This window comes from Mobula hypostoma, chromosome 2 (genome assembly GCF_963921235.1).
Source record: "Mobula hypostoma chromosome 2, sMobHyp1.1, whole genome shotgun sequence".
In the NCBI taxonomy this organism is placed as follows: Eukaryota; Metazoa; Chordata; class Chondrichthyes; order Myliobatiformes; family Myliobatidae; genus Mobula; species Mobula hypostoma.
Window position 1 is genome coordinate 236,328,074 of NC_086098.1, and position 25,873 is coordinate 236,353,946.

Genomic DNA, 25,873 nt, shown 5'->3' on the forward strand with positions numbered 1-25,873 from the left:
CTTCCCTCCCTCTCCCTCTCCCCTTCCCTCCCTCTCCCTCTCCCCTTCCCTCCCTCTCCCTCTCCCTCTCCCCTTCCCTCCCTCTCCCTCTCCCCCTCCCTCCCTCTCCCTCTCCCTCTCCCCCTCCCTCCCTCTCCCTCTCCCCCTCCCTCCCTCTCCCTCTCCCCCTCCCTCCCTCCCCTCTCCCCCTCCCTCCCTCCCTCCCCCTCTCCCCTCCCTCCCTCCCTCCCCCTCTCCCCCCCTCCCCCCCCTCTCCCCTCCCTCCCTCCCCCTCTCCCCCCCTCCCTCCCTCCCCCTCCCCCCCTCCCTCCCTCCCCCTCTCCCCCCTCCCTCCCTCCCTCCCTCCCCCTCTCCCCCTCCCTCCCTCTCCCTCTCCCCCTCCCTCCCTCCCCCTCTCCCCCTCCCTCCCTCCCTCCCCCTCTCCCCCTCCCTCCCTCCCTCCCCCTCTCCCCCTCCCTCCCTCCCCCTCTCCCCCCCCTCCCTCCCTCCCCCTCTCCCCCCCCTCCCTCCCTCCCTCCCTCCCCCTCTCCCCCTCCCTCCCTCCCCCTCTCCCCCTCTCCCCCTCCCTCTCTCCCTCCCTCCCCCTCTCTCCCTCCCTCCCTCCCCCTCTCCCCCTCCCTCCCTCCCCCTCTCTCCCTCCCTCCCTCCCCCTCTCTCCCTCCCTCCCTCCCCCTCTCTCCCTCCCTCCCTCCCCCTCTCTCCCTCCCTCCCTCCCCCTCTCTCCCCCTCCCTCCCTCCCTCCCCTCTCCCCCTCCCTCCCTCCCTCCCTCCCCTCTCCCCCTCCCTCCCTCCCCTCTCCCCCTCCCTCCCTCCCCTCTCCCCCTCCCTCCCCTCTCCCCCTCCCCTCTCCCCTCCCCTCTCCCCCTCCCCTCTCCCCCTCCCCCTTCCCCCCTCTCTCCCCCTGTCTCCCCCCTCCTCTCTCTCCCTCTCTCCTCCTTCCTCTCTCTCTCTCTCTCTCTCACACACACATTCTCACTCACACTCTCACTCATTCACTCACTCCCAGCCGGACCTGTAGAGATGGGGCCAGGACCTCTGAACAATGTTACTGCACTGGGGGTGGAAAGGAGTTGTTAGTGTGGTGCTGGTTGGCAGGGAACTGCTGGGAAACAGTTTGAGAATGAGTTAGTTGAGTAGATCAGGTGGAATTAGTGAGTGAGTTGCATTTGGATTTTCAGAAGGCTTTTAATAAAGTCCCACGCAGGTGAGGAGGTGAACATCCTCTGTTCTGGGCTACCATTGGCAATTGAGGAGCTCATTATTGGCATTGTGCCCATTATGCTGCTGCTTATTTAGGGTAGTAATGAGGGTCCTCCATCTTGACGGTGTTCAGGACTTCCTTCATTGTGCCAGTAGTTTCCTCTTGGTTTTCATTTCTGTCAGCTGCGAAAGTCCCGGTGGAGACTAAGGAATACCATCAAACTCAGATCTCAAAGGATTCTTCATTGCTGTTTGTGTAACTATTTTGTTTTACTAGTCAGCGTTATTAGCCCTGAGCTGAACACCCAAACCTGGAGGACCAGTGCACCACCCTTAGCTGGCCTTTGTCCTTTGACCTGCTTGACGTGGCAAAGCATAAAGCCCTGACTCCAGCCAACATAGTTCTCCAGGTCATTGAGGCTTGCAAGCTTCCAATCCACGACGAGGTTATGGACCTTCTTGGAGGGTACAGGTTAGAGTAACTCAAATCGGGAGGGTGGAGACTTGCGAGACAGAACACAAGTAGGTAAAATGTCCAAAGAGCTCGGGGAACTCAGCTGGTCAGGCAGCATCTGTGGATGGAAATGGACAGTCAATGTTTTGAGTAGAGTCACTGGATCGGGACCATTCATCATCCAAAATGTCAGTCGTCTATAAGACATAGGAGCAGAATTAGGCCATTTGTCCCTTTGAGTCTGCTCTGCCATTCCATCAAGCGGTTCAAATGGTTCCATTTAATCTCAGAGAATGTATACAACATACAATCTGACATTCTTACTCTTCACAGACATCTGAGAAACAGAAAGAAACCCCAAAAAATGAATGATGAATGTTAGAACCCCAAAGCCCACCCTCCCCATCCCGAGCACAAGCATCAGCGAAAGCATTAACCCTTCCCTCCCCCACTTGCTCCAGCGAAAGCACCGACTCCCTCACCACTCACCATGCAATCACCAAAGAAACCATCGAGTCCATCAGAAACTACTGACCATCCCAACACTTCGACATCTCAGAGATGCTCCCTCTCTCTCACTAGCAAGGGAGGGAGAAAGAGGTCGCTCCTGAAACAAATGGAACAAACCAGCAGCTCGCTGTTTTGATGTTACCATCTGCCGTGCCACTTGTCCGAGTTCCCCGACTCAAAGACCTACAGAAAGAGAGAAAGATTGCTCGTGTGCTGAGGCCTCCTGACGGCACTGCACACCACCTGCTGTCTCGATGTTTTAATCTCCCACCACGCTTCAGTTGGTGACATCAGTGAGGGACCGCATCGTCCATGGGGCTGTACCCTGTAGGTGCATGTCTTCCAGACAACACCTGGAGATATCGAAATGCCGGGTCGCACAGTGAATCCAAGAATAAGAATCCACCGCCTGCAGAAAACTGTTGTTTGAGTGCAGCTGTAGGTCACAGACTCCGACAGGACTCCAGCCACCTTGAAAAGAGACATGAGAAAAGAAGGAAAAGAAGAAGAAAGCAGTTAACTTTACTTTATTGTCACTAAACAATTGATGCTAGAGCGTACAATCATCACAGCGACATTTGATTCTGCGCTTTGTGCTCCCTGGAGTACAAATCGATAGTAAATATTAAAAATTTAAATTATAAATCATAAATAGAAAAGGGAACGTAAGGTAGTGCAAAAAAACCGAGAGGCAAGTCCAGATATTCGGAGGGTACGGCCCAGATCCAGGTGAAGATCCATTCAGCAGTCTTATCACAGTTGGAAAGAAGCTGTTCCCAAATCTGGCCGTATGAGTCTTCAAGCTCCTGAGCCTTCTCCCGGAGGGAAGAGGGACGAAAAGTGTGTTGGCTGGGTGGGTCGTGTCCTTAATTATCCTGGCAGCACTGCTCCAACAGCGTGCGATGTAAAGTGAGTCCAAGGACAGAAGATTGGTTTGTGTGATGTGTTCACGATCTTTCACGGATGAACTGGAAGAAGCTGCCTAGGTCTGCAAAAAGCTCTGGTGCCATCTTTTCTAGCTCCTCCCCTCATGGCTGACTCATTATCCCCCTTAACCCAGTTCTTCGGCCTTCCCCCTGTAGCTTTGATGCCCTGATTAACCAAGAACCCATCAACCTCCACTTTATATATAATCAGTGACTTGGCCTCCACAGTCATTCGTAGTCCAAAAAGACCTATACCTATGTTTCAACGATTATACCGAAGCTGAGACATGAAGAGCTTATAAAAACCCCTCAGCATTTGGACACTGATGGGAAATATATCAGAATCATCAGAAATTTGTATTGGGAATAAAGAGCGGGAATGTGAGTTGAAAATAAGACGAAGTGATTTAGTCCAGATTAAGAGTGGTGTCAGACAGGATTGTGTTCTCTCACCCAGCCTGTTCAACCTTTATAGTGAGAAGAATCCAAGAGAAATTAGCAGCATTCCAGGCATGATAATTGGTGAATACAATTTGAACAGCCTACGATACGCAGACGACACGGGTGGTGATAGCTACATCTAAAGAGAAGCACCAGGAAATACTCGATAAAATTGTCAAAGGAAGAGCAAAGAGAGCAAAGAAATACAGAAATGCGAACTGAAAATGGGCAACAAAATTACCAAACAAACATAGAGTTTCAAATTCTTAGGGGCACAATAACATCTGACGGTAGGGCTGATGTTGAAATTAGAAGGAGGATTGGGATTGTTAAATGCATGTTGAAACATTTGAGCATCATGCCAAAGAGTAACAGTTTCTGTGGGTACAAAACTCAGAGTGTTGTGGTGCTACATTTATTCCTGACTAACATGTGGAAGCCAATGTTGACCAATATCAAAGCCAAATAAGGGGAGACTCAAAGCTGCAGAAAATGTGTTTTTTGAGAAGAAAAATGAAAATATCGTGGAAGGACAGAGTAACAAATGAGGAATTATGAAAAGCTGGAATAAGAAGAGAGCTGATATCATCAATCAGGAAACGGCAGCTGGAATTTCTGGGACTCGTACTGAGAAAAGGGAAACTTGAGCGTCTCGCAATAACGGGAAAAATTAATGGAAGAAGAGGTTGCCGTCAATAGCACACATGACATGAGTTACATCAAGGGTTGGACAGTGAGACGTTCTGAAGAACTTATTAGAACTTCTCAGATTAAAGTCAGATGGAAGAGCATGATCGCCCACATCATATGATAGAACACACAATGAGATACAGTGTGGTAGCAAGCTGTTCCAGAACAGTGACTCCAATTGCATCCATGTGACCAGTTAACTTACTAACTTTGTACGTATTTGTAATGTGGGAGAAAACCAGAGGAAATCCATAATGGGAGAACATACAGACTCCTTATTGTCAGTGGCAGGAATTGAACCCATGTTGCTATAATGCTGTAATAGTGTCACATTAACTGCCCCTCCCACCCCCAAAAGTTGTCTAATCAGAATCAAGTTTACTATCACTGGCATATGTCATGAAATTTATTTTCTAGCTATACATAATTAAAAACCGTAAATGACTGTATATGTCCTTTTGTATGTGATTGGGAAGTGTTGATGACAGTGAATGTAGTGCACACCAGCCTCTGAAAGCCAGCGTGCAGGAGTGGCAGGGAGATGGGAAGTGATTTAAAAGACACTTGCACAGGTACACAAGTGGAAAGGTTTAGAAGGATGAACGCAGGCAACTGGGACTAGCTCGGATGGGGATCTTGGTCAGCGTGGCTGAGCTGGGTCGAAGGGCCCATTTCTCTGCTTTGTGACTCTGATGGGAGTGCAGAGGAAGGGTGCCTTGCTGCAAATACATAGGCTTTAGGAAAGCAGAAATGGTGCACAGTCCCTACAAACAGACGAGTGAGCTGCAGGATTCACCAAACGGGTTGCAGGAACTCATGCCCCTGTTCGGGAGCGGTGACCTCACTACAATGTGCAAGTTCGTAGAAGGCTCCATAGATGATTCCAGCCCCACGTGTACGGTATCAGTGTCTGGGGTAGGCTGTTTAGTTAGAGATGAGGAGATGGGATGGCGGTGAGTCTTTGGGATTCTCCACCAGGGAAAGCTGTGAAGGATCAGTCCCAGCGTTCTCTGTAAGGAGTTTGTATGTGGAATGTGTGGGCTTCCTCCAGGTGCTCCGATTTCCTCCCACAGTCTAAAGATGTACCAGTTACTAGGTTAATTGGTCATTCTAAATCAGGGGCTCCCCACGGACTTCTTGCTTAATTGTATTGGTCCATTGTAGAAAAGGGTTAGGAATCCCCGTCTTAAATTGTCCTGTGATTTGGCTGGGGTTAGATCGGAGGTTGCTAGTGGAATGGCTTGAAAAGAAAAAAAATAAATAATCAGGTGTCATCACCCCTCTGCACCCAGGGCCGACTGACTACTAGAGGCTTCAGACATCACTCCTGGAGGAATGAGGGACGATGCGGGTGCTGACTGATTGTGTTCTGAGTTTGAGATCGGGTCTTCAGACTCAAGCATAGGTCAGACACAGAGTTCGGAGCAGTAAGGGATCGAGGGGACGTGGCAGGAGTGGTGTTAGAAGAGACCTTTGGTAGATCCCCTGGCTACAGTTGGTAGAACAGCAAAAGGGTTGCTCTCTGAAGACAGTTCTCCTTCAACATCACCGAATCTCTAACCCTGCAGTGAAAACTTCCTGTCTGCGGAGTAGCTACCCTGTTTTTTGCATTTCAGTAGCGCTTGCATATATTCAAAGTCCTGTCATCTGCTTCAGGTCCAAGCCCGTCTGTGTGGTGACAACATGAACATCCTGTGGTTGATATAGATTTATATTTATTTATCGCACGTACATTGAAACACACAGTGAAATGTGTTGTTTGCGTTAACAACCAACACAACCTGGGGGCAGCCTGGAGGTGTTGCCGCATATTTCGGTGCCACCAAACAGCAGCCACTGCTCAGGGTTCAACTGTACCAGACTCTTGCTGAGGCTTTGAACCTTATGTACAAACTCAGATGACCGTAAATCACGGTTAACTCCAGAGTGGAAGCTGTGTGTTCAAATGCCTCTCCCTGCTGAGGTACCCTGGTCACACCTACAGGCTGTGTGTCACAATGGTGACAACAACTCCCCTGACTCAGTGTGCAGCTGCCCTGTACACACCCTGGCTCCTGACATCTGTAGCTGTATGGCCACCTTCCTCAGCAGGCTGACGGTGAACGTAGGCAGCTTTTCTCATTTTGCCTCTTGAATCAATCCGTCCCTAGCCTTTCAGATTCAGAGTTATATATCACATGTACATGGAAACATGGAGTAAAATTCATCGTTCAACTGTTTGCTCCCCGTGTAGATGTTTCTGACTAGGTTGAATTCCCGTCCTGATATTAAGAGGAGCACTCACTGTGGGCCGGGGCAGTGCTTGTGAAGAAGGGAAGGAGAGGAGTCATTCTGACATGACACAAGTAGACCTGTTTCTGCTAAAGGATGGCATCTGCCCGGACAACCGCAGCCTGAGTTTGAACAGGTTACGATAGATGTTTGCACAGAAAACATCAGTGTCTCTCCTTTTTGGTAAATTGCATTTAATATTGTGATGTGTATGAGTGAGGAGATGGAAGAGAGGAGATTGTCCCTGAGGGAAGTTTACAAGGATGCTGCTGGGATGTGAAGACCTGAGTTATAGGGGAAGATTGAAAAGGTTAATACTTGATTGCCTGGACTGCAGGAGTTTGAGGGGAGATTTGTTAGAGGTATACAAAATAATGAAGGGTGTAGATAGGGTAAATACAAGCAGGCTTTTTCCACAGGTTGGGTGTGACAAGAACTATAGGTTAAGGGTGAAAGGTGCAATATCGATGGGAAATCTGAGTGGGAACTTCTTCACAGGATCGTGCAAGGGTGGAATGAGGTGCCTGTAGAAGTGGTGGATGCAAGTTTGATTGCAACATTTTGGAAAAGTTTGGATAAGTACGTGGATGGGGAGGGTTGGAGGGGCTGTGGTGCAGGTGCAGATGGGACCAGGCAGAATAACAGCTCGGGAAAAGCTGGATGGACTGGAGGACCTGTTTCTGTGCTGTAATGCTATGACTCAATGTAGTGATAGTAGGCAGCCATCGACCCCAGGGGATCATGGGTTTGCCCCTCTGGTGGACTGTGTCCTCTCCAGGGTGCAGGCCTGGGCAGGAAGATTTGAAGAACCCGCTGTTGCCCATGCAGTGGGTTCCCTCTCTCCACGTCGCTGATGTAGTCCAAGGGAAGGGCAAGCGCCGATACAGCTTGGCACCAATGTTGTCGCAGAGATTGTCAGAGTGAAGTTGTAAACAACATCAAACTGCCTTAGAGACTCCCGCTCAGGACTTCTTCCTCAGGGTTTACTCCCGAAGCCTTTCCCACGGGTGGGTATGGCCGCAAGGCAGTGGAGGTTTAAAATCAGAGTTTTTCTAGGCAGGCCCCACCTGCCCGAAGCAGCTGGTTTTGAGGCGCCTGTAGTCCGCCTTTGCCCCTTCTCGTCAGTAAAACAGTTCCGAGGACCTAGTAGCTAAGCCACACGTGAAGGCCGAGAGTGGGACTTGGTTGTTAGAGACATATGCCAATTGGAGCACTTTATAGGTAGTGGGGGCTTATTCCCACTACTATGACAATTTAGGAACCATGGCTCTATGATATTTATAAGATTATGAAAGGCAGGTTCAGCTGGGTTCCCAGGGTTGAAATCTTTAACACCAGAGGGCAAGAATTTAAGGTAAGAGGAGAAAGTTCAAAGAAAATGGGTGGGCAAGTTTTTTTTAACCACAGGGAGCAGTGGGTGCCTGGAATGTCCTGGGAGGAGTGGTGGTGGAGGTCAGTACGATAGTGGTGTTTAAGTGACTCTTAGATAGGCACATGAATATACAGGGAATGGAGTGATAAGGCAGTGAAAAAAGCTTAGGACATGCTGGCATTGAGTTATAAATAGGATGATAGTACTGATGAACTCATTGAGATCTCTTCTGGGGAAGGTGTGACCTTTGCAAAAAGGATGAGTTACACCTGAGCCAAAGGGGGACCAATATCCTTGTGGGCAGGTATGCTAGAACTGTTGGGGGGAGGGTTTAAACTAAGTTGGCAGGGGGATGGGAACCAGAGTGATGGGGTAGTTGGTATACAAGTCAATATTGTGTGTAGTGAGGCTATGAGGAAGGATAGGGCAAAATTGCAGTCACTGGGATGAGGCGAAGTGTAACATACAGGCAAAATCAAAAAGGGTGATCAATACAGGACTGAGGGTGTTATATTTCACTGCACACAGTGTACGTAATAAGGTATATGACCTTGTAGAGCAGTTAGAGATTGGCTGGTATGGTCACTGAGTCATGACTGAAAGAAGATCGTAATTGGGAGCTTAACATCCAAGGATATACCTTGTATTGAAAGGACAGGCAGAGGGGGTGGGGGGTTCTGTTGGTTTAAAAAAAAATTAAATCCTCAGAAAGAGATGACACAGGATTGGAAGGTATAGAACACTTGTGCATAGAGTTAAGAAACTGCAAGGGTAAAACGTCCCTGATTGGAGTTATTTACAGGCTTCCAAACAGTAGCCAGGATGTAGGATATAAATTTCAATGGGAGATAGAAAAAGGCATGCAAGAGGGAAAATGTTGTAATAGTCATGGGGGACTTTGGTATGCAGGTACATTGAAATGTTATAATAGTATATGTTATAAGGTATGAAATGTTATAATAATATAACAGTAATATAACAGACATAATAATGTTATAGTCATGGAGAATTTCAGTATGCGGGTACTGTTATAATAATATAACAGTAATTTTAACAGACATATGATAATGGGGGATTTCAGTATGCAGGTACATTGGGAAAATCAGGTTGGTGCTGGATCCCACGAGGGACTTTGTAGAATGCCCTCAAGATGGCTTTTAAGAGCATTTGTGGTTGAGCCCACTAGTGGAAAGGTAATTCTGAGTTGGATGTTGTGTATTGAACCAGATTTGATTAGGGAGCTTAAGGCGTCAGGAACCATTGGAAGACAGTGATCACAATATGATAGAATTCACTTGCAATTTGAAGGGAGAAGATAAAGTCAGATGTATCAGTATTACAGTGACGTAAAGGGAATTACAGAGGCATGAGAGAAGAGCTGTCCAAAGTTGATTGGAAAGGGACACTAACAGGAATGATGATACAACAGCAATGTCTGGGGTTTCTGGGGGCAATTCAGAAGGTGGAGAATAGATACATCCCAAATATGAAGAACTATTTGAAAGGAAGGATGAGGTAACCATGGCTGTTAAGAGAAGTCAAAGCCAGCAAGAAAGCAAAAGTGCCAAATATAGTTGTAAGTTAAAAGTCTGGGAAGCTTTTAAAAATCCAGAACTAAAGCAAACCATAAGAAAAGATGAAATATGAAGGTAAACTAGCCAATAATATCAAAGAGGATATTAAAAGTTTGTTCAGATATATAAACAGTAAAGAGACGAGTAGATATTGGACCGATGGAAAATGGCACTGGAGAGGTAATAATGGGGTACAAAGAAATGGCGGGCAAATGTAATAAATATTTTGCATTAGTCTTCAGTATGCCAGTTTCAAGAATGACAAAGGGCAAACGTGAGTGTATTAAGGAGAAGGTGCTTGGGAAGCTGAATGATCTGAAGGTCCATTAGTCCCTGGACCAGATGGACTATACCTCAGAGTTCTGAGGGGGGCAGCTGAAGACATTGTCGAGGCATTAGTAAAGATCTTTCAAGAATCACTAGAGTCTGGCATGGTTCTGGAAGTCTGGAAAATTGCTAATGTCACTGCACTCTTTAAGAAGCGGGGGGCGGGGGGGCAGAAGAAAGCACATTATATGCCAGTTAGCCTAACTTCAGTAGTTGGGAGATGTTGGAGTCCATTATTAAGGATGAGGTTTCGGGGTACTTGGAAGCACATGAGAAAAGAGCCCAAAGCATGCTTTCCTTCAGGGGAAATCTTGCCTGACAGATCTGTTGGAATTCTTTGAGGAAATAACAGTTGGGATGGACAGTGGATTTTGTTTACTTGGTTTTTCAGAGGGCTTCGACGATGTGCCACACATGAGGTTGCATATCAAGATAGGAGCCCGTGGTATTACAGGAATTATACTAGCATAGATAGAACATAACATTGGCTGATTGGCAGAAAGCAAAGAGGGTTTAAAAGTAGACCCTTTCTGGTTGGCTGCCAGTGAATAGTGGTGTTTCGCAGGGGTCGGTATTGGAGCTGCTAGTTTTCATGTATATGTAAATGATTTGGATGACGCATTTGATGGCTTTGTGGCAAAGTTTGCAGATGATAGGTGGAGAGGCAGGTAGTACTGAAGCAGCAGAGTGTCTGCAGAAGGACATAGTGTGGGAGAATGGGCAAAGAAGTGGCAGATGGAGTATAGTGCAGTGAAGTGTATGAGCATACACTTTGGTAGAAGGATAAAGGCATAGATTATTTTCTGCATGGGGAGAAAATTCAAATGTTAGAGGCACAATGGGACCTGCGAGTCCTTGTGCAGGATTCCCTAAAGGTTGAATTGCAGGTTGAGTCGGTAATGAGGAAGGCAAATGCACTGTTAGCATTCATTTCGAGAGGGCTAAAATATAGGAGCAAGGATATAAAGCTGAGGCTTTATAGGACATTGGTTAGAGTGCACTCAGAGTATTGTGAGCTGTTTTGGGCCCCTTATCGAAGAAAGGAAGTGCTGACATTGGAGATGGTCCAGAGGAGTTTCATGAGAATGATTCCAGGAATAAAAGGGTTAATGTATGAAGAGCATTTGATGGCTGTGCGCCTGTACTTAATGGGGTTCAGAAAAATAAGGGGGAATCTCATTGAAATCTATTGAATATTGAAAGGTCCAGATAGAGTGGATATAAAGAGGTTGTTTCATATGGTCGGGTGTCTGGGACCAGAGGACATAGCCTCAGAGTAGAGGGTTGTCATGTAGAATAGAGATGAGGAGTAAATTTTTTTTAGCTAGAAGGGTTGGTGAATCTGTTGAATTCATTGCCCGGGACAGCTGCGGAGGCCAAGTCATTGAGTATATTTAAAGCAGAGGTTGATTGGTTCTTGGTTACTCAGGGTGTCAGAGGTTATGGAGAGAAGACAAGAGAATTGGGTTGAGGCGGATAGTAAATCAGCCATTCACATACATGAGAAAATCTGCAGATGCAGACACACAAAAAGCTGGAGGAGAAAAGTACAGTCGACTGTTCACTCTTCTCCATAGATCCTGCCTGGCCTGCTGAGTCCCCCCAGCATTTTGTGTGTGTTGCATAAATCAGCCATGATGGAATGCAAGAGCAGGGCCGATGGACCGTGTGGCCTAATTCAGGTCCTATGTCTTGTGGTCTTGTAAAAGTTGGGAGGTCACAGTGCAGTTGTACAGGGTCACATTTGGAGTATTGTGTTCAGTTTTGATTGCACTGTTATCAGTAACAGGTTATTGAACTTGAAAGAGTGCAGGTAGGATTTACAAGGATGTTGCCAGCATTTGAAGGGCTGAGTTCCAGTCCTGCCGAAGGGTCTTCGCCCGAAATGTCAACTTACATTTTTCCATAGATGCTGCCCGTCCTGCTGAGTTCCTCCGGCATTTTGTGTGTGCTGCTTGGATTTCCAGCGTCTGCGGGTTTTCTCTTGTTTGTTATAGGGAGAGGTTGAACAGGCTAGGATTTTATCCCTTAGGGTGTAGGGAACTGAGAGGTGATCTTAGAGAGGTGTTTAAAATCATGAGGGTCATAGATATGGTGAATTCACTCAGCCTTTTCCCCAGGGTCATTAATTAAAGAACTTGCAGGCGGAGGTTTAAGGTGGGCGAGGAGAGATTTGATAGGAACTTTGGGGCATTATTGCTACACAAAGAGTGGTATTTTTGTAAAATGAACTCCCAGAGGAAGTGGTGAGACAGGTACAATAACAACATTTAAAAGACAGTGGGACAGGTACATTGATCGGAAATGTTTAGAAGGTTTTGGGCCAAATGCTGGCAAGTAGAATTAGCTTGGATGAGTATCTTGGTTATCGTGGCCCATTTAGGCTGAAGGACTTGTGCTGCGAATCATAGAAATAAAAGATTCTGCAGATGCTGGAAATCCTGAGCAACACGCAAACAAAGTGGTGGAGGAACTGAGCAGGTGGGGCAGCATCTATGGAGGAGAATAAACAGTTGACATTTCAGGCTGAGACCCTGAGTCCTGATGAAGGGTATCAGCCTGAAACGTTGACTGTTTGCTGTTCTGTTCTGTTCTATGAGAGCAAGCTAGGGGCTTTGACTATAAGACAGGCACTACTTGCTGGAGTTTAGAAGAATGAGGAGGAGGATCTAATTGAAACCTGTCAAATATTGAAAGGCCTAGATGGGAGTGGATGTGGAGAGGATGTTCCCTATAATGGGTGACCATAGGACCAGAGAGCACAGCCTCGGAATAAAGGAACGTCCATTTAGAAGGGAGATTAGGAGGAATTTCTTTAACCAGACACTGGTGAATCTGTGGAATATATTGCCACTGGTGGCTGTGGAGTCCAACTCACTGGGTCTATATAAAGCGGAAATTGATAGGTTCTTGATTGGTAAGGGCATCAAAAGTTATGGGGAGAAGGCAGGAGAATGGGAAAATAAATCGGCCATGATAAAATGGTGAGCAGACTCGATGGGCCAAATGCCCTAATTCTGCTCCTATGTCATATGGTCTTATGTTTAAGAGGCATTTTGATAGGCATGTGAACAGGCAGAGATGTCGGGATACCGAGTTTTGGCAGGAAGAATGGATTGTGTGGCATTAGCTTCATTAAAACATTGCTAAAGGGCCTATTTCTGCACTGTCCTGTTCTATACATGGGATAATGCCCGGTTCTTTTTCGCCATCCTGTGTTCTGCCCCTCTCAGGTACCAAGATGGTGTGCATTGCTGTATGAGGGTGGGAGTCTGCCAAGGAGCTCGAGCCTCACGAGGCGGTTGCTGTCCCATCGGCCAGATCCCTGGACCATGTCGGACGTCATCCTGAACCTGGACTTCACCCGTGGGCCGGGCCCGAGGCAGCGCACAGGACAGAGCCTCAAACACCGGCGCTTCCTGCAGCGGAGGGCGTACCTGGAGAGGAAGGGATACCTGCACAGGAAGCAGGTGAAGCCAGTGAGCAGCCATAACTCTGTCACTCCCTCCGGCCTGGGACACAGGCCCCAGCCAAAGCTCATTACCCAACCTTGCCTCAAAACCCCTACACCAGGACAGAAGCCCACGCACCCTTCGGAGAGGAACCTGCTACTCACTGAGTGTCAGAGTGGCCTCTCGCCTTTCCAGCGTAACTCAGGGGGCAACAACAAAGGTTCCTCCTCCTCTTCCTTTTCCTCCTCCTCCACCACCTCCTTGTCTGCACCCTGCCCCTCATCCGTCACCAAGCCCTACAAGTGCGTGGCCCTGGATTGTGAGATGGTGGGCACGGGGCAGGGGGGGAAGAAGAGTGAGCTGGCCCGCTGCAGCGTGATCGGTTATGACGGGGACCTAGTCTACGACAAGTACATCCTCCCGCCCAACCCCATCACTGACTACCGCACGCGCTGGAGTGGCATCCGCCGACAGCACATGAAGAATGCCACACCCTTCAAACTGGCACAAAAAGAGGTGAGGCAACTGCTCCATCCCCCTCAACCCTCACCTATTCTCCTTCCTCCTCCACCTGGTTTTCCTTCCTCCCCAAAGACTTGTTACCCTGCCCTCCGCTTTGTCCCCTGACCCCCCCATCCACTCCTGTCTCTCTCCACTCCTCTCCCACTATCCCTCCCCCTCCTTCTCCTCCTCTACCACGCTCTCCCTCTTCTCTACCTCCCCCTCTACCCTCCCAGGATCACTGGGATCAGTTCCAAGCCGTGACGATACCAAAGGGTGGGTGGGTGGGTGGTTGTGGAACAAACTGTCCCCAGCTGTGATTTTCTACCCCCTTTTCTTGGGCAGATACTGAAGGTCTTGTATGGGAAGATTGTCATCGGCCACGCCGTCCACAACGACTTCAAGGCACTCAACTACTTCCACCCTCAGTCGCTGACCCGGGACACCTCAAAGATCCCCCTCCTGAACCGAAAGGCTGGCTTCCCTGAGAAGGAATCTGTGTCACTGAAGAAACTCACAAAGCAGCTGCTTCATCGGGACATCCAGGTACACCAAATGTCAAGCCCCTCCAGCTCGCCCAATTTATTGCACCTTTGTCCCTGTTTCCCGGTCACATCAACCTTTATTGGCCATGTGATTCCCATCACCTGTCCAGCCTCGTCACCGCCACTCTCCTGGAGCCACAACCAAATCAGAGGCAGAGGAAATTAAATTGTGGCTTGCCCCCAACTCCTCATACTGTCACACCATTTCTAAACACAGAACATACAACACAGTACAGGCCCTTCAGCCCATGGTGTTGTGCTGACCTTTTAACCTACTTCAAGATCAATCTATCCCCTCCCTCCCACATAGCTGTCTAATTTTCTTTCATTCATGTGCCTAACCAAGAGTGTCTTAAACGTCCCTAATGTATTTGCCTGTACCATCACCCCTGTTAGGGATATTCCATGTACCCACCACCCTCTGCGTTAAAAAAAAATCTACCTTTGATATCTCCCCTATACTTGCCTGCAATCACCTTAAAATTATGCCCCCTTGTATTGGCCATTTCTGCACTGGGAAAAATTCTCTGTATGAATTTATAAATACATAATTTCCAAGAATGACTGACTGGTGTAAGATTAATTTCAACATTAGCATTAAGTGATTTAAAACAAAAGTTACCTTTGCATACTTATGGATTAGACTTATGAAAGGAACAAGACTGTCCACCAGGTAATAAATTTGTGGCTGCTTTTTTCCTCTCCTCTGGTAACCTTTTGCACTCCCTGCCCAACCCATTACCACCTCTATTTTACTTGTCTGGAATCAATCTATCTCTGTTCTAAAATTATTCAGATATTTTGCTTCAACCACCACCCTTGGGAATTCCGAAGCCCATCTCTACCATTACCTTAAATAGCCAAGCACTTACTATTAAAGTGACCCTCACCTCTCACAACAACAGCACCCTTTCCCCATTAACCAACACAAAATGCCAACGGAACCCAGCAGGTCAGGCAGCATCTGTATAAAGGAATAAACAGTTGACATTTCAAGCTGAGACCCTTCATCAGGATGGGAGAGGAACGGGGAGGAAGCCAGAATAAAAATTTGGGGGTGGGGGGGAAGAGGACAATGTGAGGAAGAATGATCTGGTCTGAAGAACCCAGCACCTGCAGAATCTCTTTTGTTTATCCTTCCTCCATTCTCCACATTGTGACCCCTCTGGGTCTTCAGGATAATCCATAAGGAGGGGAGGGAATGTCAACTCAGACCTTGAGAGGCCTGTGTCGGGCATTTTCATGCCTGACAAGGTGCAGATTGGAAGTCTGTGTGGGGCGCCACTCCTCACACAGACACTAGAGCAATGTGTGGTTAAGTGCCTTGCTCAAGGACACAAACACGCTGCCACAGCTGAGGCTCGAGCTAGCAACCTTCAGATCACCAGACGAACACTTTAACCTCTTGGCCACGTGCCCAACAATCCATAAGACCATGAGATAACAGGAGCAGGATTAGGCCATTTGGCCCAGCTCCGCCATTTCATCATGGTTGATCTATTCTCCCTCTCAGCCCCAGTCTCCTGCCTTCTCCCCATATCCCTTCATGCCCTGACCAATCAAGAATTTATCAACATCTCAGTCAGTGGGTGCCGTCCCGAATCCGGGGTTGGCAGCTATGTACCTCCACCTTCTTCAATCTTGCGACAGCACCGAGTACAGCCTCTCCTCCAATTCATTCTCGCTGGCCGCCTTGGCACCGCCTGCTGCCACCCCTGCCGAACTCGAGCCTGAGGCCGTGTCGGCCTCCAGCTGCGGCCGCTTCTTTGAGCTCGGCCCTTCCTTAGGCGGAGGCCTTGGGCAGGTCCAGGCACACGGTGCAGAGCCCAAGTTCATCATGTCTCTTCTAACTAGGTACATAGCATACGATTCGTAGATATGTGGTGAGGCTTTAATCTCTTCCACGGAAGATGGCCATTGGCTCACGAACTCATCCGCCCTTTGTCAGGTCTTGTTTTTTTCAGTCCTGGTGGAGGAGCTGGCCCAAGTCGCCGACCACTCGACCACAGCCCCCGGCCGAGCACCGGGTGCCTGCCCCCCGCCGAATCTATCAACATCTAACAGAATAATATCTGCAGATGCTGGAAACTCAAAGCAACCTACACAAAATGCTGGAAGAACTCGGCAAGCCAGGCAGCATCTGTGGAAAAGAGAAAACAGTTGACAAATTGGGCTGAGACCATTCATCAGGACACAGAAAGTGCCCTGGCCTAAAAAGATTGACTGTACTCTTTTCCGTAGATGCAGTCTGGCCTGCTGAGTTCCTCCAGCATCTCACGTGTGTGATTTATCAAACTCTGTCTTTATACCTAATGACTTGGCCTCCACAGCCGCCTCAGTCTAAAAGTATTGAGCTGAGGTATTGTTTTTAATTCTGCCCAGAATATCTTGGTGTGGTGGCTCTGGAATGGGTACAGAGAGACTTGAATGTTGATAGGCTGGTTAAGAAGGCAAAAGGTGTTTTGGCCTTCATTTGTCATGAGATTGAGTTCAAGAACCACGAGGTAATGTTGCAGCTCTACAAAACTCTGATCGGACTACACTTGTGCTCAATTCTGCTCGGCTCATTATAGGAAGGAGGTGGAAGCCTTAGAGAGGGTATAGAGGCAATCTACCAGGATGCTGCCTGGTTTAGAGGGCATGTCTAGTGAAAGGCTGAGTGAACTAGGAATTTTCCCTTTGGAGCAAAGAAAGATGAGAGGTGACTTGATACAATGTATAAGATGATAAAAGACATATGTAGAATGGACAGCCAGTACCTTTCCCCAAGGCGGAAATGGCTGATATGAGGGGGCGTAACTTCAAAGTGATTGGAGGATGTCAGAGGTTGGTTTTTTACACAGAGAATGATAAGTGTGTGGAACTCTCTGCCAGGGGTGGTGGTAGAGGCAAATACATTGGGGACATTTAAGAGACTCTTAGATGGGCACATGGATGATAGGAGAATGGAGGGCTATGCGGGAGGGACGAGTTACATTGACTTAAAGTAGGTCAAAGGTGGGTGTCATGGTAGCGTAGTGGTTAACGCAACACTGTTGCAGCTCGGGGTGTTCCGGAGTTGAGTTCAATTCCGGCACTTCTGGAAGGAATCTCGGTAAGTCCTCCCCGTGGAATTTGTGGGTTTTCCCAGGTACTCCGGTTTCCTCCCACAGTCCAGAGATGTACCAGGTAGGTTAATTGGTCATTGTAAATCGTCCGGTGATTAAGTTGGGGTTAATCAGGATTGAGGGATCACTGGCTCGAGAGGCCAGACTCAGTGTGTACCGTTAAATAAATAAAAATAAAGTTGGCACCATATTGGGCTTATATTGTGTTGTATGTTTCTGATGCTCTGCCTGGAAAACAAAAGTTGTCTAGGATTATAACTGGGCCAGTAGGCCAATTCAGAGAAATGCGAGGTGCTGCATTTTGGTAAAAGAAACAAGGGCAGGATTTGTGCAGTAAATGGTAGGGCCCTGTGGAATGTTCCAGAACAGAGATACCCAGGGTACAGGTACGAGATTCCCCGAAAGTGATGACACAGGTCCACAGGGTGATGGTAAAGGTGCCTTCATCAGTCAGAATATTGAGTGCAGGAGTTACAGGTGTACACGACATTCTTGCATCTGAACTGGAAGATGGGAAGCCCTGATGCAGGTTTCAATGCAAAGAGGGTTCCTTCCCCACCCCTCACCCCCACTCCCCCACCTCCTGTAGATGCTGCTCGGCTTGCTGAGTTCCTTCCAGCCAGCTGGTTATTGTTTCTGTTGTACTCTTTGTCCCTGCCCATGAAGCCCAGGATCCCATGCGCTGTGGCTTGTTGAAATTAATAGTTAATTATTGTCCAATGTACTGAGATACAGAGAAAGATTTTTGTTTTTTTACCATCCAGACAGATCATTCCATACCCAAGTCCCTGAATGCAGAATGGAGTGTTACGTGGAATGTCAGTGTATGTAGGCAATAAGGTTCAAGTACCATGACAAGGTACAATCTTTGTTGTAAATAGTGTCCATTTAAGATTCTGATAACAGCAGAACAGAAGGTGCCTCTGAGCCCAGTGGTACATGTTTTCAAGCTTTTATATCTTCTGCCCATTGCAAGGGGGACAAGAAGAGAGAATGACCAGGGTGAAGGAGGTCTTTGTTTATGTTTGCTGTATTCCTGAGGCAGTGAGAAGTATAGACGGAGTCCATAGAGGGAAGGCTGGCTCCATGTTGTGCTGAGTTGTGTCCACATCTCTTGCAGATTTAGACAGATCAGTTGCCGTACCAAGCCATGATGTATCGGGATAGGATGCTTTCCACTGTGCATCGGCAAAAATTGGTGAAGGTGAAAGGGGACATGCGGAGATTCCTTATCCTTCTTTGGAAGTAGGCACTGGTGTGGTTTCTTAGCCACAGTATTCATTCTCATCCCTGCACTGGATCAGAAAAAGTTGCAGAGGGTTGTAAACTCAGCCTGCACTATAATGGGCACTAACTTCCCCAGTTTCAAGGACGTCTTCAAATGGCGATGCCTCTAAAAGGTGGCATCCACCACCTAGGACATGCCCTCTTCTCATTACTACCATCAGGGAGGAGGTGCAAGACCCTGAAGACCCAGGGTCAGTGTTTTAGGAACAATTTCTTCCCCTCTGCCATTTGATTTCTGAACAGACGATGAACCAAACCATGAACACTAACTAATTTTTGCACTACTTCCTTATTTTTTTAAATTTTAAATACATAACATTATAATTTCTGTTATATTTTGTGTTGCACTGTACTGTTGCAAAACAACAAGTTTCACAATGCATATTAATGATAATGAATTTGATTATGTGCTGTCTCAGGTGGGCAAGAAGGGCCACTCTTCTGTGGAAGATGCTCGTGCCACGATGGAGCTGTACAAACTGGTTGAGGCTCAGCTGGAGTCGGAGGGGGCCACTCAGACAGAGGAGAAATAGCTGGCGTCTTGGGAGAGGGTGTGGTGAGCAGCAGCTGCCTGCCTGTGGGAAAGACAGTATTCACCACACCCCCCACCCTCCCCCACCTCCCCAGACGTGGACAGAGCTAGAGGTGCAACTTTGGGACCCTTTTCCGAAGACTAAATCTCACAAAGTTGGACAACTCAAGACGATCTGTACTACAGAGGTCAACCGGTAACCAAGTACTGAAATTGTGTGGTTCATTTAACAATAACACGGAAAAGAGAAAACGATTTTAAAGGTTTGACCCTGTCACACTGTGTCCTTTCTCAAGGGATTTAATCCCTTCTAAGGCTTGAGAAGTTGCTCGTTTTTAAGGCAGATTGCACCATTTTTTTTGTATTTCCATATATCTGCAGAAACGAGAAGAAGAGAGAAGCTTTTAACCCTGTTGTTCCTGCTGTGTTTTTCTCTGGGACTGTAGGTTGGGAACAAGGTGGTTGCTGGGAAGTGATGGAGATTCCCCCCAGCACAGCTCACTCTCTGTTTGTCACAGGGTGTGGGAGGTGAGTGGAGTTTCGGGGTGAGGGAACGGTTTGGAAGGTGTACTAACCGGGAGACCCTCAGATCAACGGTTGTGATGAGGGTTGTGGAGAGCTTGTGGGTGAACAAGCTGTGCCGGGGTCTGGCCAAAGAGGAGAAGACCAAAGGATCTGACAGGTTTTCTGAATCTGGGTCATCAAGCTGACACAGTTCTTCTAAAAATAGGATTGTCATTCCTATTCTAGTAGGAACCATTGAGCTATCTCGGTCAGTAACCCAGCAGCTTGGCATTCTTGCATCGGATGTAGCATCTGATATCTGTTGCTCCCGAGGGACTTCCGTCACCAGGGAATCCATCTCCCACCATCCTGTCCTCTCCCCCCCCCCACCATCCTGTCCCTCCCCCCACCATCCTGACCCTCCCCCTCCCACCATCCTGTCCCTCCCCCCGACCATCCTGTCCCTCCCCCTCCCACCATCCTGTCCCTCCCCTCCCACCATCCTGACCCTTCCCCCCACCATCTAGTCCTCCCCCTCCCACCATCCTGACCCTCCCCACTCCCACCATCCTGAACCTCCACCCTCCCACCATCCTGTCCTCCACCCTCCCACCATCCTGAACCTCCCCCTCCCACCATCCCGTCCCTCCCCACTCCCACCATCCTGACCCTCCCCCCCTCACCATCCCAACCCTCTCCCTCCCACCAAGCTGTACATACCTCCTCCCATCATCCTGTACGTAACTCTCTTAGCATCTCCTTTAATTCCAACATCCCCCTCTCACCTCTATCTAACTCTTTCTTCTCTCTTGCTACCCTCTCACATGTCCCCTTCTGTACCACCCCTCTTACTCACTCACACTGTTCAGTATTCCACCCTCTCCTACCCCTCTCAACCCCACTCACACTTTTCACTATTCCACCCCCACTCTCTCTCCCTCACAGTATACTTCGTTCTTTCCATATTTTTCTCACTCTTTCTCTCTCCTTCACTCACCTAAACAACCTCCTCACCTCTCAGTGTCAGCCTGACAGCAGAGGCACATGTGGCACACGTAGATCACGGCTGATATTCCAGGGAGGGAGAGTTGCGCTGGAGGAGAGGTGGTTCTGAGGGAGGGGTGATATTAAGGGAGTGTTACACTGTGGGAGAGGTGGTACTGAGAGAGGGTCACACTGGGAGAGGTTGCACTGAGGGAGAGTCACACTGGGAGAGGTGATACTGAGGGAGAGTCACACTGTGGGAGAGTTGGTACTGAGCGAGAGTCTCTGTGGGAGGGGTGGTACTGATGGAGTGTCGCAGTGGGGAGGGGCAGTACTGAGGGAGCGTCGCAGTGGGGAGGGGCAGTACTGAGGGAGCGTCACACTGTGGGAGGGGTGGTACTGAGGGAGGGTCTCTGTGGAAGGGGTGATATTGAGGGAGAGTCACACTGTGGGAGAGTTGGTACTGAGGGAGGGTCTCTATGTGGGAGGGGTGGTACTGATGGAGTGTCGCAGTGGGGAGGGGCAGTACTGAGGGAGCGTCACACTGTGGGAGGGGTGGTACTGAGGGAGGATCTCTGTGGAAGGGGTGATATTGAGGGAGAGTCACACTGTGGGAGAGTTGGTACTGAGGGAGGGTCTCTGTGGAAGGGGTGGTACTGATGGAGTGTCGCAGTGGGGAGGGGCAGTACTGAGGGAGCGTCACAGTGGGGAGGGGCGGTACTGAGGGAGCGTCACACTGTGGGAGGGGTGGTACTGAGGGAGGGTCTCTATGTGGGAGGGGTGGTACTGATGGAGTGTCGCAGTGGGGAGGGGCAGTACTGAGGGAGCGTCACACTGTGGGGGTGGTACTGACGGAGGGTCTCTGTGGAAGGGGTGATATTGAGGAAGAGTCACACTGTGGGAGAGTTGGTACTGAGGGAGGGTCTCTGTGTAAGGGGTGGTACTGATGGAGGGTCGCACTGGGGAGGGGCAGTACTGAGCGAGTGGTGCAATGTTGTGGCGCACTACAGGAGTGCCATCCTTTAATTTGGTTAAACCCTGTCTGTCCCCTCAGGCTGTTCAGAAAATGAGCCAGTGAGCTGTCCCTACTGTCTGTCTGCAATTACAAACAGTCCTCTTGTAAGATCTTGCTGTGTGGAGGTTAGCTCCATATGTCATTTGTCTCCCAGCAGTCGCCGTTGGCCCAGGACTGTCTGGCTTTGAGACTGTGTGTGGAAGCATGCTAGTGGAATATTACCCCTCTCCTACCCACTATCTTCACCCTGACTCAATAATTCATTCCATTTTGTTTATGAACCAGTGACTATCAGATACAGAGACCTCTCACAGACAGTGTGGAGGTTAGTCACCGTGTCTTTCTGTTAAGCTAAGAATATGTCTCTAAAACCAGTGTTGTCTGTTCTGCCCTGTTCCCAAGCCCAGTCAGTGCGTGATCCACATTAAAACAGTTCACAGCAATCTCAGCCCTCCCTCTGAAACTGAAATCTGTCGCGGACCCAGAGTGACAGGTGTGTGGAAAGCAATGGTGGGCAGCAAAAAGAATAATGAAAAGAGAAGAATTCACCCCCGCTGGCTTTCCTCCTTGCGAGAGGATCTTGGAGGTGACTTCACGTCCTGGCTCACCGGCATCTTGGCAGCATCTGCCTGCACTCTGGCCCATGATGAGAGAGTGCAAAGGCAGCCAGCTCACAGCAACACAGTGAAGCATTCAGCAGAGGCTTCGCTTCAGTGCCCAGAAGCCGAAGCCAAGAAACCTTTCAGTGTTGTGTGCTTTCAGACGTAAGCATCAGTACTTATATTTATCAATCCCACGATTGTGTTGCAATTTCTATGTTCGTGGGATCAGACTGTCACTGGTTTGACCTTGTGAAAGTGGTGGTGAGATTATGTGATAAAGGTGCCCCCCCCCACCCTCAGTGTTCTCCATTGGAGCAGGCAATGGTTTATTTTCAGCAAAGAACTCAGGCCAGCCTTCTTTTCCAGTGGACAGTGTGAAACTTTATTGTCAAATGTACATCAAAACATGGTGAACAACCAAAACAGCGCAAGGATTTCCTGGGAGCAGCTTGCAAGTGTCGGCATGCTTCTTGTGTCAACGTAACATGGCCACAACTCATTAACTTTAACTGGTATGTCTTTGGAATGTGGGTAGAGACCAGAGTACCCAGAGGAAACCCACGCAGTTGCAGGGAGAACAGCGAGCAGCAGAAATTTAACCCAGTAATTGCTGCTGCAAAGCATTACACTAACCGTTACGCTACTGTGCCACCCCACAGACAAAGAACACAGAGCATGAACAGGCCCTTCAGCCCACAATATTGGGCTTTATTTGGGGTACAGTGCAATTCTGGTTGCTCCATTACAGGAAGGAGGTAGGGGCTTGGGAGATGCAACACAATGCCAAATTAAAAAACTATCTTTGGCCAGTACACATTCCATATCCCCTCTTTTCCTGTTACTTGTGTCTCTTATCCATCACCTGCCATTTTGTGTAAAACAAAACTTACCCTGCCAATCTCCTTTAAACTTTCCCCCTCTCACCTAAGATGCATCTGGTCTCACACTTCACATTTCAAACCCGAGAGAAAGATTCTGACTGTCTACCCTATTTCATAATTTCATATTCTGTCTGGTCTTCCCTCAGCCTCAGATACTACAGAGAAAACAACCCAGTGTCTCGTTCCCTCTAATCTGGAGAGCATCCAGTCGAACATCTGCAACGCTTCCAGAGCCTTCCGGTAATGGGGTGACCAGAACTGCAGACAATACTCCAAGTACAGTCTGATCAAAGATTAACACAGCTTGCAACGTCACAAGTGAGAGAGAGCAGGGTGATGCTGATTTTGATACAGTGGGATCCTGATGTTTTTGTGATGCAAAGTTTAAAAGTCAAGAATGAGGCATGAAACCTGTTCCTTACAGCCGTTCTATTGTGTTACTTAACAATGCCCTGACCGATAAAGGCCAGCATGCTAAAGGCTTTTTTTTTAACCACTGCCTTCATTTCCTCCTGGCTTCTGGCCCTTCCTTTCTAGTTCTGATGAAGGGACTTTGTCCAAAATGATAATTGTTCATTTCCCTCAATAGCTGCTGCCTGACCTGAGTTCCTCCAGCATTTTTTGGTTTGCTTAAGATTTCCAGAATCTCATGTTTATTTTTCACCACTGTTGAACCAGGTTCCAGATTGTTTTCATTGTGTTCTTTCCTTCTCTACCATAAGGACATCAGATATAGGAGCAGAATACGGCCATTCAGCCCATCGAGTCTGCCATTCAATCTCAACTGGTTTGTTTTCTCACCCCATTCTTCCGACCTTCTCTCTATAACCGTCCACCATAACCCTTAGCAGTCTGCTTATACATTCAGTGGTCACTTTATTAGGTATTAGAGGGTGGAGATACATCTGTATCAAAGGAATTTTAAGGCGCTGCTTCCCTCTGCTAGCTTGCACAAGGTATAGCACCTGTTTAACTCCATAATCAGGGTCTCGTGAAGCCATGGGAGCAGGTTGTCGATGGTCGTATGAGCAGCTGGTGCATATCACAAGTCCTAGTTATGCATCCACGGATGCCAGGCAGACAATCTCTGAAGAGTATTGATAATGGCTGAGGTTACCCATCTTGTAAGGACACCGCCCAGAAGAAGGCAATGGCAAACTACTTATGTAGAAAAAATTGCCAGGGTTCAACATAATGTGCATTCAGAGATGCTCTTCTCCACACCACTGTTGTAATGTGTAGTTATTTGAATTATGTTGCCTTTCTGTCAGTTTGAATCAGTCTGACTGCTCTTCTTACCAAGGTGGTTTTGCACAAAGCACTGCTGCTCACTGGATGCTTTTAGTTTCTTGCACTATTTCTCTGTTGTCAGAATTCCAGGAGATCAGCAGTTTCTGAGATACTCAAACCACTCTGTGTGACAGCAATGAGCATTTCATGGTCAAAGTAACTTAGATCACATTTCTTCCTCATTCTGATGTTTGGTTCTGAACAACAGCTGAACCTCTTCTGTATCTTGTTTTACGGCGGTTGGCATCCAGCTTAATGGTGCATTACCGCCACAACTGACCCTCTTGATCATGTCTGCATGCTTTTATACATTGAGTTGCTGCCACATGATTGGCTGATCAGATATTTGCATTAAGGAACAGGTGTACCTGATAAGGTGGCCACTGAGTGTCTGTTTCTATAATCACCTGTTTCTTTTTTAGAAACTACTAGTACATTTGATTCTGTGATTGTAGCTTCTTTGTGAGCTGAAGTATGACTCATTTACTGGTTTTATACCAAAATCATCCTGATTTGTAGTATAAAAGGAAAACATGCTCAGGTACCTTTGTTACTTCTTTACTCGCCTTATCTAGCTGCCGGTGTGGATCATACTACTATAGACATCTAATGAAACAGCTGTGACAATAAGATTTTTTGCCTTATTCTTGACTTCCAAGGACCCTTCTAGAGAACATCAACTCCAGACCTAACACTGATGTCTACTTGCACAGCTGCTTTCAGTGTATTTGTATTCCCAAGTCCCTCTGTACCACAACACTCAACAGTGCTCTGCCATCCACCACACAAGTCATTCCTCTGCCCATCTCCCTAACTGGCCAAAAGTAGTGGATGAACTGTACAAGTATTTTTCGTCAGTCCTCATTGTGGAAGACACCAGCAGAATGCCAGAAATCCGTGAGTGTCAGAGGGCAGAAGTGGCTGTCAGTAAGGAGAAGCTAATAGGTTGGAAGTTAGATAAGTCAACTTGGCCAGATGGACTGCACCCCAGGGTTCTGAAAGATGAGAGCTGAAGAGATTATGGATGCTTTATTGGTCATCTTTCATGAATCACTAGATTCTGGAATGGTTCTGGAGGACTGGAAAATCGCAAATATCACTCCAGTCTTTTAGAAGGAAGGGAGGCAAGAAGGAAATTATAGGCCAGTTAGCCTGACTTCAGAGGTTAGAGGCCATCATTAAGGAAGAGGCTTCAGGGTACTTGGAGGCATATGATAAAGTAGGCCAAGGTCAGCATGGTTTCCTTAAGGGGAAATCTTGCCCAACAAATCTGTTGGAATTCTTTGAGGAAATATCAGGCAAGATAGATGAAGGAGAACCAATAGATGTTGTTTAATTGGATATTCCAAAAGCTTTGACAAGGTGTCACATGTGAAGCTGGCGGACAAGATAAGAGCCTGTGATATTA

The 25,873-nt window shown here is 47.9% G+C and overlaps 1 protein-coding gene across 2 annotated transcripts in view; it reads left to right on the forward strand.

Annotated features, from left to right (window-relative positions):
• isg20l2 (interferon stimulated exonuclease gene 20-like 2) overlaps positions 1-19,627 on the forward strand; it is a 25,009-nt gene extending 5,382 nt beyond the window's left edge. Inside the window, exons 2-5 of one of the 2 annotated variants that reach the window (XM_063041664.1) lie at positions 6,455-6,675; positions 12,999-13,733; positions 14,064-14,264; positions 19,077-19,627. In XM_063041664.1, coding sequence (XP_062897734.1) covers positions 13,098-13,733; positions 14,064-14,264; positions 19,077-19,190 — 951 coding nt within the window. In that variant the 5' untranslated portion in view covers positions 6,455-6,675; positions 12,999-13,097 and the 3' untranslated portion in view covers positions 19,191-19,627. The remainder of the gene's footprint in view (positions 1-6,454; positions 6,676-12,998; positions 13,734-14,063; positions 14,265-19,076) is intronic. The other variant, XM_063041663.1, reaches the window with a different exon arrangement.
• The last annotated feature ends 6,246 nt before the right edge of the window (positions 19,628-25,873 follow it).